The sequence below is a fragment of the Mauremys reevesii genome, linkage group 2 (genome assembly GCF_016161935.1).
Source record: "Mauremys reevesii isolate NIE-2019 linkage group 2, ASM1616193v1, whole genome shotgun sequence".
Classification (NCBI taxonomy): Eukaryota; Metazoa; Chordata; order Testudines; family Geoemydidae; genus Mauremys; species Mauremys reevesii.
The window spans coordinates 29,866,991-29,880,258 of record NC_052624.1 but is presented as its reverse complement, the minus strand read 5'-3'; the positions used below and the strand labels follow the sequence as shown (position 1 = coordinate 29,880,258).

Genomic DNA, 13,268 nt, shown 5'->3' with positions numbered 1-13,268 from the left:
TTTCTTTATCATAAGATTTTTAAAAGTTGGTACTTAAGAATTAAGTTAATTCTTTGAGTTCCTTTGGACTTGATTGTGGGGAGGCTGACCCTTTGCAATCCTTGCTGAAAATCCTCCATGACTGATTTCTGTGTCTCCAGGCACTGAAGAAGGCACCCACAGGTTACAATGCACACCCAGCATGCAAGAGCCAGATAATTTTACCTAGCAGTATCCGTAGAGGGATGGCGCGCACGCCTTCTTGCTGTAGCCCTTCCCCTGGCAGCGGCGCCCCAACTCCCACTGCACTGAGCACCTGGAGTGCAGTACAGAGACTCCAGTGCAGAGGGCATGGAGGGTGGGTTGTGGAATAAATGGCTGCATCACATCTTGAAGAACCACAGCTACAGTAAGTAACCGTTCCTTCTTCTTCAAGTAGATGCAGCCATGTATTCCACTTACATGACTCACAAGCAGTATCCCCCGGAAGGCGGGGCTTGGAGTCTACCTAAACAAGATTTGTAGGATCGCCTGACCAAAACTTGCATCCTCTGGAAGATGCAGTAACAGGTGAGAAGAAGCACAAAACACTTCCGTCCTGTCCAGATAGAAGGCTAGACATCACCTGACATTTAATGTATGGAGATGAATGTGGCTTAGTAAAAAACACAGGTAAATATACCACCTGGTTCAAATGAAACTGAGAAGAAACTTTACGGCCACACCCCAAATTTTTGTCTAAAGTCACTTTGTCTTTCGAGAATTGTGTATAAGACGGCTCTGACATGAGAGCCTGCAACTCTCACACTCTTCTTGTGGATGTTATCGCTACCAGGAATGTAGTTTTCGGACACAAAATCAGAAAGAGACAAGATGCCAGGGGCTCAAATGGAGGTCCCATTAAAGTTGCTAGGACCAAGTTAAGAGACCACAGAGGAAATGGCTCTCAGACCAGAGGATGGAGATGTAAAAGCCCTTTTAAGTATCTTGCCACCATGGCAATGGAGAAGACGGCTCTTCCCTGAATGAGTGGGATGAAATGCCAATATTGCGGCCAGATGCACTTTCAATGAACTAAGTGCAAGACCTGACAACCGAAGGTGCAGCAGATATTCTCAGAACCCCAGGGCAACCTCTGATTTGACAAGGGCCTTGGTGCCGAAGCAGACCACATGCTGCTTCAGATCAAGATCCCTCACCACTTGAGAGTCTGTTTGGTGAGCAATCTGCAAATCAAACAGGCCATGAGAAGGAACTGAGGGGGGTCGGAGTGGCACCATCTCATTCAGCCAGGGGAGGGGCTATGGCAACAAGGTGCAAGCACTTCCCTTCTACAGATTCTGCTAGGCAAAAATTCTCCGATTCCGGTGCCCTGGATATGCATGCACCTAAGAGGAATACATGGCTGCATCTACTTGAACAAAAACAGGGAGAAGAGTTGGAGCAGTGTAAAGGGGCTCTAAGAGCTCCATATTTGTCTGGGGGAGAATCCTCCCAGCTCAGGCATTGTGGAAGACACCTGAAAGACTTCATTCTGATGACCCACTGCCAGCCAGAGCCTGCTCCCCTGACCCCCTCCTGTGCCCCAACCCCCTCCCGCCCTCCGAACCCCTCGGTCCAAGCTGGGAGCACCCTCCTGCACCCCAACCCCACCCCGGAACCAGCACCCCCAGCCGAAGCCCTCACCGTCCCGTCCCCCCTGCACTCCCAACCCTGGTGTAAGATCACAGCGGTGCGGAGATTCTGGGCAGCACTAAGCCCATAAGGCAGTCCTAGGGAGGTTGCTGTAACTCAGACAGGCCCATTGGTTTACCTAAATTATAAAACGAGCCTCTTCAGCCTCCAGAGCAGCAAAGGATTGGGAGGGGCAAAGGTGGCTTAAAGCTACTTTAGAATCCCCTCTCCTTCTAGGCCAGGTGGGCAAATTTTTTCGCCCGAGGACCACATCTGGGTACAGAAATTGTATGGTGGGCCATGAATGCTGAAGAAATTGGGGGTTGGGAGTGCAGGGGGGGATGGTGAGGGCTTTAGCTGGAGGTGCAGGTTCTGGGGTGGGGTTGGGATGCAGGAGGGTGCTCCCGGCTGGGACCGAGGGGTTCGGAGGACGGGAGGGGGATCAGGGCTGGGGCAGCAGGTTGGGGCACAGGAGGGGTCAGGGGAGCAGGCTCCGGGTGGCACTTACCTCAAGCTGCTCCCAGAAGCAGCAGCGTGTCCTCCCTCCGGCTCCTATGCGGAGCCGCGGCCAGGCGGCTCTGTGCGCTGCCCCTGAAGCTCCCATTGGCCGTGGTTGCCATCCAATAGGAGCTGCGGGGGCAGTGTGTGGAGCCCCTGGCTACCCCTATGTGTAGGAGGCGGGGAGGATGTGCCGCTGCTTCCGGGAGCCTCGTGGAGCCCCAGCATGCATGGAGCAGGGCAAGCCCCGGACCCCGCTCCCTGGCTAGAGCTCGAGAGCTGGATTAAAATGTCTGAAGGGCTGGATGCAGCCCCAGGGCGGTAGTTTGCCCACCTTTGCTCTAGACTGAGAGTCTTTTGCTGGACTGCCTAAGGGCACAATAGAGATTCTTACCCAAGGTCAGAAGGATAGACAAATGTTAAATGCTAGTATAAGGTTGCTGGGTTTTTTAATACTTTTTCTCTTGCTTTCCGTAAGATATAGAAATATTCTATTTGAGTGTCATTCCTTTTAAACTGCCATGCCACACGTTGCTTCAGAATTATTACAGGAGTGACTAGAGGGCTTCAATTAGGACCAAGGCTCTGGTGTGCTGGGCACTGTATGAACAGATGTAGACAGTACCCACCTTGAAGAGCACAGAAGCTGCTATTTAATAGCATTTTCATTTTGAAAACTCCTAGATATTTCTCATGAAATGTTATCATATTGTTTTAAACAGATGGACCAAAAATCAATGCATAATCTGAAGAACTTTCTAGCAATTTTGACAAATACTCTTGCATATATTTTCAAATTGATAATACAGTTGGAGAATGGAACTTACCATGATTAACTGCAAATCTTAGCTTTTGTATCACTGCAAGATTGCCACTAACTCGGTATAACCCGTCAACATCCAATCCTAAAACAAATTTTAAAAATGTAGATTTTTTTAGATACTTAAATGTGTCAGTCTGCTCATTTTAGAGATTCGAGTTAGCAAAAAGAAAATCCACCATCTGGAGAACTTCAAAACCTCTTGTCACAATGAAAACTATTTACTTATCTGCTAGTTGCTGACTAGTATCTTGCCACTGCAAAACTTATGCTTGAAATAATGTCTAAAATGTGATGTGTACTCAGACAATGTGAAGGAGTCTTCAGGAGTGAGGTGCCCAGCTCCCACTGATTTTCAATGACGGCTGGGGGCCCACCCTCCAATTAGTTTTTTAAAATCTCACACTAATATTTAGTTAGCACAACCAATGCTTAGTACATGAAGGATTTCACTTTCTCTCTTGAACATATATATACGCGCTTTCGCTCTCTCTCATACCTCCATTCATCCTAAAATACTAGCAGTGGGATTGTAGAGTTTTTGATTTAGGTTTTCCTTTCACACTGATACTATATTTACCAAAATGTATGGTGACTATACCAAGCTAAGTCAGTCATTCTGGAAAACATCTCAAAGTTGATAGTGGGTGACCAGGTTCACCTGATACCACCCATTCCACTGGTTTATGAGTTTTCATGTGTGTTTAATTCCACCCTGTTCCCTTACTTTCTCATGGCAAGCAGATATCCCCTCCATCCCTACCACATGTTAACATCTTTATAGTTTCAAAGAAAACACTGGATTTGGCAAAAGGAGAAAAATTACTTCTCACTGGCTGCTGTTGCAGAAGATCAAAAGTGGTCAAGTGTGGAAGACAAGAAGGATTTCTGTCTACCGATGCTCATAACCTTTACATGAATTCAGTGCATTGTGTTGGCTGATATGAGTGTTGCAAAGACGAGATTCAACAACTCCCTTAATCCCATCCACAGGGAATCCTGATGCAACAGAAGCATCAGGAGATATGGCGCACAATTGTCAGTACCATCTGTCCCAGCCATCTGTTCCCCACTACCTTTTACTACCACCATCTATTGGCCATTCTCTCTCTCTGAAGGGATAACGGATTGGGGAATGGAGATGAAAGAGGAGGGAAGAAGCTGCTCATATCAGTTCACCTTAAGGTAAAAGAGAACTTGCTTCTTTCACTGCTGCCCTATCTCAATGCAGAAAACACACATCCAGTACAGCTTCTGGAGTTGGGTGGAGGACAGCAGAACCAGTTCCTGCTCTTCCTTCTTGCACTGAGTCACCAGACAGCAGCAGTAAGGGTGGCTACAAGTTGCACCATATTATTTCACTGTAGCTGCTTCCCCCATGGAGGGCACCTATTTTGCCCTGCAACATTTACCCTTAGCTCCCACTCAGGCCCTGAATGTGATGTGCCAGATGTAAGGTGGGAAGGAAGTGGGGTGCACCAAAAAGACGGGTGGGTAGATTCTCTTACACACAACTTTGATCTTTAGCATCAGCCACTACATGGGAATAGTTTCACTACAAGGGAGTAAGTGACCCACTTGCAATACTACTCTCGTAAGAGTTCTAGTAACAACCACAACAACAAGCAAACGACAAGCAAGGAGACAAGTCAGGGTGGGGATAAATATGCAGCCACTGTTATCTAAAAGTTTTTATACATATAAAATGCAGAAGCCTTGTGTCATCTTATACCCCAGACTTTCCAAAATTTTAACGTTCAGTCTAGACTCACTTTAACTACTTGAGTAAGAGAGATTTGCCTTCTCTTATTGTCAACAGGAAAAGAGAAGGACGTGTTCAACAAAATCAGGGCACTTGAACAAATCACATAAAATGTAGAAATCTGGTAATCTGAGCAGTTTCAAGCAAATTTTCCAAGTTTTATCAGTGTAACTGGCTAAAGGAATCTCAGATGACTTAGTGTTAACTGAAGGCCTTGACTCTCCCTGTATTTACACAGGTAAGGCGTCCCTAAAATGAACTTGTAGGAGAAACAGTCTTTAATGCAAATAGCGTTTTGTTAACATAGGTAAGGAAAAGAAGCAATTTTATTAGTTACCTACTGACAAGGTCCCTTTCAACAATCCCATCCCCAAATATGATGAGCTGTTCCCAGTTCCATCTTGCTAATCTTTCCTAGCCACGAACTCACTGGATACTAGTTCAGGTTCCCTTCTCTCCCTACTTCCCAGCTGTTGACATCCTATTGCTATAACTCCAGCTATAAGCCTCAGACTTCACAGTACTCAGTTACCAGTCATTTGGAAACCAACAGGATAAGAATTAAGCTTCCAAAATTAGATACTGACTCTCAGAGATTTGGAGATAAAAACCAAGAGATGAACATTTTCACCCTACCATGTTCTTCAACGTGTTCAATGCACAGCTTCACGAACTTTGGCACCGAGCTGTTTTCTCTCTGACATAAGCTGGTGAGATTGGAACCGAACACTTGATCTGGAATCAAGTATAAAAAAAACAACAAAAAAACAAAAAAACAAACCCTCATTTATAGCTGAATGAGCTTCAAAGGATAAAACTAGTTCATGCACAACAGTGATATACCAAGAATATATGGCAATACCACATTGGGTAACAAGAAGCAACGGGCATGGTTTTCAAAAGAACTCAATACCCAACAAGGTTTCAAAAGAGTTCAGTACCCCTGAGGAGCAATGGTAACTTTTGGGTGCTGAATGCTTGAAAATTCACCTCCAGTTGCGAGAGCTGAGCACTCTTGACAATCTGGCCCGACATGTCTGGCTATTTGAGTAAAGGATTGGAAGTTAAAAGACTAATTTATTAAATTCTCTGCCACCAACTCAATGTATGACCTTGTGAATGTCAATGAACTTCAGTAAAATCTGTTACTATCACAATGGGCGGAAGTATAAAACCTCTTAAGATACCTACTTATCCACCTACGGTATTTTAGGTTTTGTTATAGCTCTCAGACCTGAAGTATCTTAAATGCTTCATCTATAGAAATCACTTTGACAGCATCCGATGAATTATTACAAAATGTCAGGCATATAGTTACTGTAAGAAGGGACCTTAAAGGATTTGCATGTTTTAGGGTGTATTTTGCACTCATATGAATAATCACAGGATTATACAATATATATTTACTGTAATCTTTGTGCCCAACTTTTTTGTATGGAGATAGGGAGTACCAATAAGGAATATATAAATGACAACTTTTGGCATTATTTGTAATGTTACTTTAAAAAAAGCTACTAAATAATATTTCACATCATCTACCTGTTTAACTTAGTATACCCCTATAAACAGAGGTCCAGATCTATAACAAGTGCCCTCATGTTGCAATCGGACCCATAAGGGTGGATCCTCGTATCAGTGCACAGCCCTATTGACTTCAGTGAGACTCTGCACAGGTGATCCAATTGCAGGATTGTGGCATAGACATGGATACCCATAGACAAAGTTATTTAGTAAGAGACTCAAGCAGTTTTTGAGCTTTGTCATCAAAAGTAGCTTGTAACAAAAATAAAGGAAGGGGACAGGTTTTGACAGCAAAACAGAAAGAAAACCAACATAAGGCCAGTGAGATGCATGCTACTGTATAACAAGGAATCTTGCAATGCATCAATTTAAATTCTTCAGCAATATACTAGAGAGTCTGCGTTTATCATATTTCATGTCAGAGCTGAAACTGCAACCATAGTCTGGTGTTTGTACATTGCATTTCCCTTTGCTCTGCCAATGATGTTGGCCCTTGTCTTTTTCCTATGCCCCCATCTTCATGCCTTCTTCCACAGTGCTTCAAGGGTGGAATAGCTTCCTAATTCAAGTCCACCAGATTTCACTTCTCCATTTAAAATCCTTCTGAAGATTCATTTCTTCATTGAGGCCCACAAACACATGCAAAAAATACACACTTTCAAGTGTTCAAGTGTTCAAGTGTTTAACCTCTTTGGGGTACCCCAGGTTCCTTTTCTTTCTGTTGTAGGTTGAAAGCTCTCCCTGGACCACAGATTGCCCTTGTTTGCGCAGCATGCACAGCACCAAGCACGTTTTAGCTCTTAATAAATTAAGTGGCCTCCTGTTACTGACACGAGTGCTAAAGAGTTTCCCATCATTGGAGCATAATGGGATATCCCTAGAGGGTTATGGGTATTAATCATCACACTGTGCCTCTTAATGTTTTCTTCCATTGCATCTTCAAAGTATTTTCCTTAATTGTACTTTTTTCATGTAGTAAAAGCTCATTTAAAAACAGTTACTATAATGAATGCATGCTGTTCTCCAGTGTTTTCCGAGATATTGTTTTTTCAACATTTTCCTTATTCTAATCACTGCTTTTGTAGTTTACTACACTTTCTTTTGTAAAAGCTTTTGCATTTTTGTGTCTGTTAATTAACAGCTTCTGTATAACTCATTACACAAGGATAATGCAGAATTGCAGATTTATATTTTAAAATATACTAATAGCACCAACTTTTGAAGTTTATATGCTTGCTCCTTAAATAAAAACACTTTATTAGATCCAAACACCAGCATTGCATTTGCGCACACAGTTCAACTTGGATCAGTGTTCATACTAACTAATTTCTCAGAAATTTACACACAGTGCATAAAGTCAGTTCCAAATTATAAAATGTAATGCAAAGCTGCAGTCTGGGAATAATTCCCTCCATCCCAAACAATTAAAAATCCCACAATTTACTTTTGTAATTATGATCTGGAAGTATGACATATTTAGAAATGTTTGGGCTCCTATTACTTAAGCAAATTGGTAGAAATACATGAAATTTGACAGATTTAATGTCAGAGAAGAATTTGGCCTGGTATATTTCTACTGATCTGAGCTATAACTATATTTATTGTACCTAGTGGACTTTTAATTATGAAGCAGTGCAATATATATTGGACCATAAGAAATTAAGTCTAGAATAATATCAAATCAATAACTTACATGAACTCATGGTTTAAATATTTAAACCTTCATTCACAATTTTAAATCTAGAAAATCTATACAAGTATATGTCATATTGGAATCACTACATACTAATTAGCAACTCATACGGTATGTCTATCCTACGAGCTAGTGGTGAGATTCCCAGCTTGCATATACATATGCATGCTAGCTCTCTTTTGAACTAGCGCACTAAAAATCTCAGGGTAGCATGGGCAGCAGTGGCACAAGTTGGCTGCCCCAAGTACAAACTTGCTTCAATCCCATGGGTACATACTTGGAGCAGTTAGCCCATGCCACCACATACTGCTGCCTGTGCTATCACAGTTACACTATTATTTTTAGCACCCTAGCACAGATGAGAGCTAGTGCGAGTACATGTACACGAGCTGGGCATCATACCCCTAGCTCGTAGTGTACATGTAGCCTTAAGTCTGATACAAAGACGTATCATTTTAGAACTACTTTTTGGAAAAGATCAAATAAGTCAATTTAAGAAATATTAAAGCTAAAAACAAATTGACCAAGAGTAAAGAAATTTTAAGTTAGGACTTCTTTAAACTCATCCTGTTTGGCTTAGGTATTTCACTTGTTTCTGAATAGCACATGGCTGTCTGGTACCTTGCATACTACAAGATCCCTTTCTGAAACAGATGAGAATCTACGTGTGTTCAACTCTGCATTGTAAGATCATTTTGTTTGCAAACAAAGGAGTGTTGGCCTCCCAAGCTTGCCAGCTGACAGTGCAGAACAAAAAGGATTCTGCTTTCCATAGGCATTGCCCAAGGCCCGGTGGGTTCTTGGGACCTCATCCACCCCATCCCTTCACCTCTGTCCATTATAATAGGAAAATTACTTCCTCTCTGTAGCTGAATCTGGTGACCACTAGGGCTGTTGAAAGAATGACACACACCTACCCTGGAACTGAAACTATCACATCTGCCATCTGTTACAAAAATAACTGGTTCATTTTCAGTCAAATGTCGTTAACGTTATAAGGCTGGTTTCCTCTACAACACTAATTCCAACACTAATTCCTGCTCTGCTACAGACATGATTGTAAAATTCAGCTTATCAAAAGGTTTCCTGAAGAAATAAGGATAATTTACCCTTAATGTAGCCTTTTTCTCGAACAGCTTGTAATGTAGGGCGTCGTGTAAGAAATTTCTTCAGCTTTGTTTTTGTCTTCTTCTGTTCTGAAGAATCTATGCTGCTAGATATTTTCATTGCTAAAAAAGAAAAAGTAAATTTAATATAGAAATGTAAAAACAAACTTACTAAATGTAAGTAGCTAATAGTTTGCCATAGAACAATACAAGAAAAAAAACTTATCTGAAACTGGCAAATGCTTCAAGGAACAAAACAGTATATTCTAACACATTAAAATATACAGTGCAAACTATTCTCTCTCTATATATTTTTATTTATGCAAGCACTTTCCAAACTCTCAAGAATGGTCCCTTCTCAGAGGAGCTTGCAAGGGAAAGGATTAGTTGCAACACTGCCATATACACATACACAATTTACTACAACTGTACTATTTCTAAGTCAGGCTTTTTACCTTAGATTTGTAAACTTCATATCCTGCATCAAACCTCCTTGATATGAAATTACTTACACAGTTAAAATAATTAGAAGTGAAATGTTTGCCTGATCACTTTGTTTATTCTGTGCATTTGACAGTGCCTTTTAAGTTTCAGGTTAATTTGTTAAAAACATGAAACTTAAAGAAGGGATCTTCACTTATTGATATATCTGCTAACTTTAAAAAACTCTCCAATTGTTCAGTATAGAAACTTCAAATTCATTTTATTCACTAGTCCTGGATTCTAGAGCAGCAAACTATTTTTCTTCCACTCAACCTTATCAAAAATCAAGTGAACTACAAAAATTTCAATCTCAAATTATGAAGTACTTCTCTTATATCTTGCAAAGCTTACAAAAAACAATTGATGAAGCTTAAGCTTTATGAAACCAAACAGCTAAATTTCAAATTTTTGAAAAGTGGTTATAATAATTAGTATATGGATTGTACACTGGTAGCGTACAGGGCAGTTAGGATTGTTTGGAAAACTTTAACTTTGTATGATATTTAATTTGTTTATCCTTTTAAGCTGTTTTAAACTGCAATGCCCTAAATGTTCTTTTTGCTTAAATTATATTATTTCCAATCTTAACCAGGTAGATATTAATAATGAAGGTTTTACTGGGAATTAGCTTAACTTACAACGAAGTTTCTTGGAGTCCTTATGGTCCTTCTCTTTGTCTTGTTTTTCCACCCCTGGGGAATCCGGTATATCATCTTCGAATGCTTCATCAGACTCCACTGCCTATTGATTAAAAAAAGACACTGATTAATTCTCTTATAGCTTGACAGTTTTCAGAACAGACAACAGTATATTTTATTAACAACCATAATCCATAGAGTGTCTTATAATACAAATATGCTTTTTAAAAATATTAAACTGGTAACTTCTTGGAATCAGATGCCATCGTCTTGTAAGCAATATTCTTTTTTGTATCAACAAGACTAGTATTAACCCTTAACAGTTACAGGATCTGTTCACAAGGCCCAACAGAGAAAATGTCACTGGACAATCATTAGGTCAAAACACAAGTAGTATACCCGCCCTGCTGAGATTCTGTAACATCAACCAGCCAACCATATATAAAATATTCTTTCATGTGGAGGTAGGCTGTTCACTATTCTAACTATGTTTTCCACCACAAAATCGCTTAGTTGGGGGGGGAGGGGGAGGGTGTACACGAAGAGCACATGAAGCAGTTTCCCTATCTTTGTCAGCCATGGCTATATATAAGAAGCAATCTTCTATGGCAGAAACTGGAAATGCCTGTTGGCAAAGCAAAGCGTTGTCAGGCATAGTGACAGAACAACACACCAAAGATAATTTGATATAGTGATCTTGTCAGCCTCTGAAAGCCTAACCCTGTTTGCTAATGTCAGTGTTCTCTCAGCATGTTAAAGTGAATAGCTCACTCAGATGTAATCAGTGTGGATTATTTTCTACAATCAGGCATAAATTCCAACTAATCCAAGGGCTATTGCCAAAGCCCCAGTGAAACTGTACCTGCAATGTGATACCTGGACAGAACACACAATTCCAGAAATATTAGCAGTTTGGTAAGGGTGCTCTTGTTGGCTTTAGTGTAACATCTCCATATTCTGTTCCTTGTACTCTACTCCATGATTCCAGGAATGATGTACTTCTACTTCATAACTATCATACTTACAAGACTGTTTTAGACTTGACTTCCACACTATTTCAAGGCCTCTATGTGCATCACCTTATTTTTGAGGAAAGTGACATTTTTATTAAAAAAACCAAACAAACAAAAAAAAACCCAACAATAATCAATGCTCTGGTCACATGTACAACAAACATATTTACAAATCCAGCAATTAAATCAATTATCCATTCAAAAAGGCTAGAAGTTAACCCTAACCCTTCCTCATTCCCTGCTGCCTTCTCAAAAGCCTAGGAGAACAGATAAACTGTCCAGGATGCCCTGAATATCAATATACCAAGTTCTCATTACAACAGTGGAAGGCTACCAGAGATAAGGATCTCTGAGAACACTTGGCCAGTATCCTCTTCCATTCAGATCCTTGGCTGATCTCAAACCATTTATGACTAAACCGATTAAAGCCAAACCCTTCACCAAGAAATTAACTGGAATTCAAATGACATCATGGAACAAGTGTAAGATGCTCATTCCTAGACACCTCACTAACCAAATGGGCAACTACATTCTGTACTAGCTGAAGTTTTTGAATGGTATTTGGGTATGGTCCCTTGTACAGCATATTGCAGAAACTGAATCCTGAAGTGCCAAAGATTAGGATATATGTAATGAGGTCTTCAACAGAAAGAGGTTGGAACCCTTTAGCTAGCCACAGAGGGAAAAGCACTCTTGGCCACTGCTGCTATCTGGATATCCAGAACCAGCTGTGAATCCAGTGTTGTTTCCAGGTTTCACAACTGTTACCAATAATGGGAACATATTTAGAGCTCTGAGCGGATACAAAATTTATACCTGACGATGCAGATATCCATGGATTTAAAGCAGATATCTGTGGAGCTGTAGGGCTTTACAAGGAAATGGAGTGGTGAAAGCAGCAGCGTATCAGGCTGCCGCTTGCAGGAGCCGGCGCCCAGCCCAGGCAGCTCCTCTGGTGTGGCTGTCATGCCCCTTACCTTTCCCACTGGGGTGGGCACCAGGCTTACTGGCAGCTGTCCCTGGTCACACTAGTGTGGGCAAGCAGTTCGCATGCTCCTGGACAGGAGACTCACACCACTGCGTGGAAGAGACTCTTGTCCGGGAACGTGCATGAGCGCTCTAAACATATTCCCATAATCAAGGGAGCTGAAATAAACTCAGCTAATTTTATCGGTTGCCTCCCCCAGCCAAACAAGCTCTGCCTCATTCTTGTCTGGACTAAATCTCAATCAAGTTAGCCCTAAGCTAAATTGAAAACTGTTAACAATGGGTAATCCACTCACTTGTGGCCCATGGGTCAGACAGGAGGAAGACAAAGTTGAGACCATCTGCATACTGGAGACAGTGCAGCCCTAACTCTTAATTAACATTCATACCATATACATGTTAACCAGGAGAAAGCCCTCAGGGTAGATGAGCAGTTGCCCAAAATTATCCTGTGGGTCTGTGAAGAAAGGAGTTAAGCCACTCAGTAGATTTTTCTACTTGTGCCTGGGGTTCACACATGTGCCAACACCATTTCGTGGTCAAGAACACTGTTTCAGACTGTCATCTGCCTTCAATCAGCAATAAATAAAGTTTGTATTCATTGCCAGGAAGATAACAAATCGAGACGATTGCAGTCTTTGTGCAAAACCCAGCTCTAAAATTAAACTGACTGCGGTAACAGATCTTAAGAATGTAGATAGTGATGGAGCTGCCTCACCACCACCTCAATAATCTTTCCCAAATATAAAGCTTCCCTATAAAATGGTAATTACAGTTTGTCAGTATCAAGAGATTGTTCAGAAGAGGTCTAATTCACTTCTTTTAAAAAATAAAAAGCCCTTGGCATAATGCTTTCTCTAGGGAGGCACTGACAATCAACTCTAGTAATATCACACTAGTCTTCACCAGCCAGGAAGGGTATTACTCTAATTTACATGCAATTAAACATATGTAACTTAAGCAAATGACTGACATACTCAAGCAAAAAAGTCTGCACTTAATATTGAAGTACTTATATGGACCTCCTCACTGCAGCATTCAAGTACATCAGACATATATAGATTTTATCCTCAATGCCTTTTTACCACAAAAGT

The 13,268-nt window shown here is 41.2% G+C and overlaps 1 protein-coding gene across 9 annotated transcripts in view; it reads right to left on the bottom strand.

Annotated features, from left to right (window-relative positions):
- ARHGAP12 (Rho GTPase activating protein 12) overlaps positions 1-13,268 on the bottom strand; it is a 142,225-nt gene that overhangs the window by 4,395 nt on the left and 124,562 nt on the right. For all 9 annotated transcript variants that reach the window (XM_039524543.1, XM_039524545.1, XM_039524546.1 and 6 more), the window contains 4 exons: positions 10,175-10,277; positions 9,057-9,176; positions 5,370-5,468; positions 2,979-3,056 (listed from right to left, as the gene is read on the bottom strand). In XM_039524543.1, coding sequence (XP_039380477.1) covers positions 2,979-3,056; positions 5,370-5,468; positions 9,057-9,176; positions 10,175-10,277 — 400 coding nt within the window. The remainder of the gene's footprint in view (positions 1-2,978; positions 3,057-5,369; positions 5,469-9,056; positions 9,177-10,174; positions 10,278-13,268) is intronic.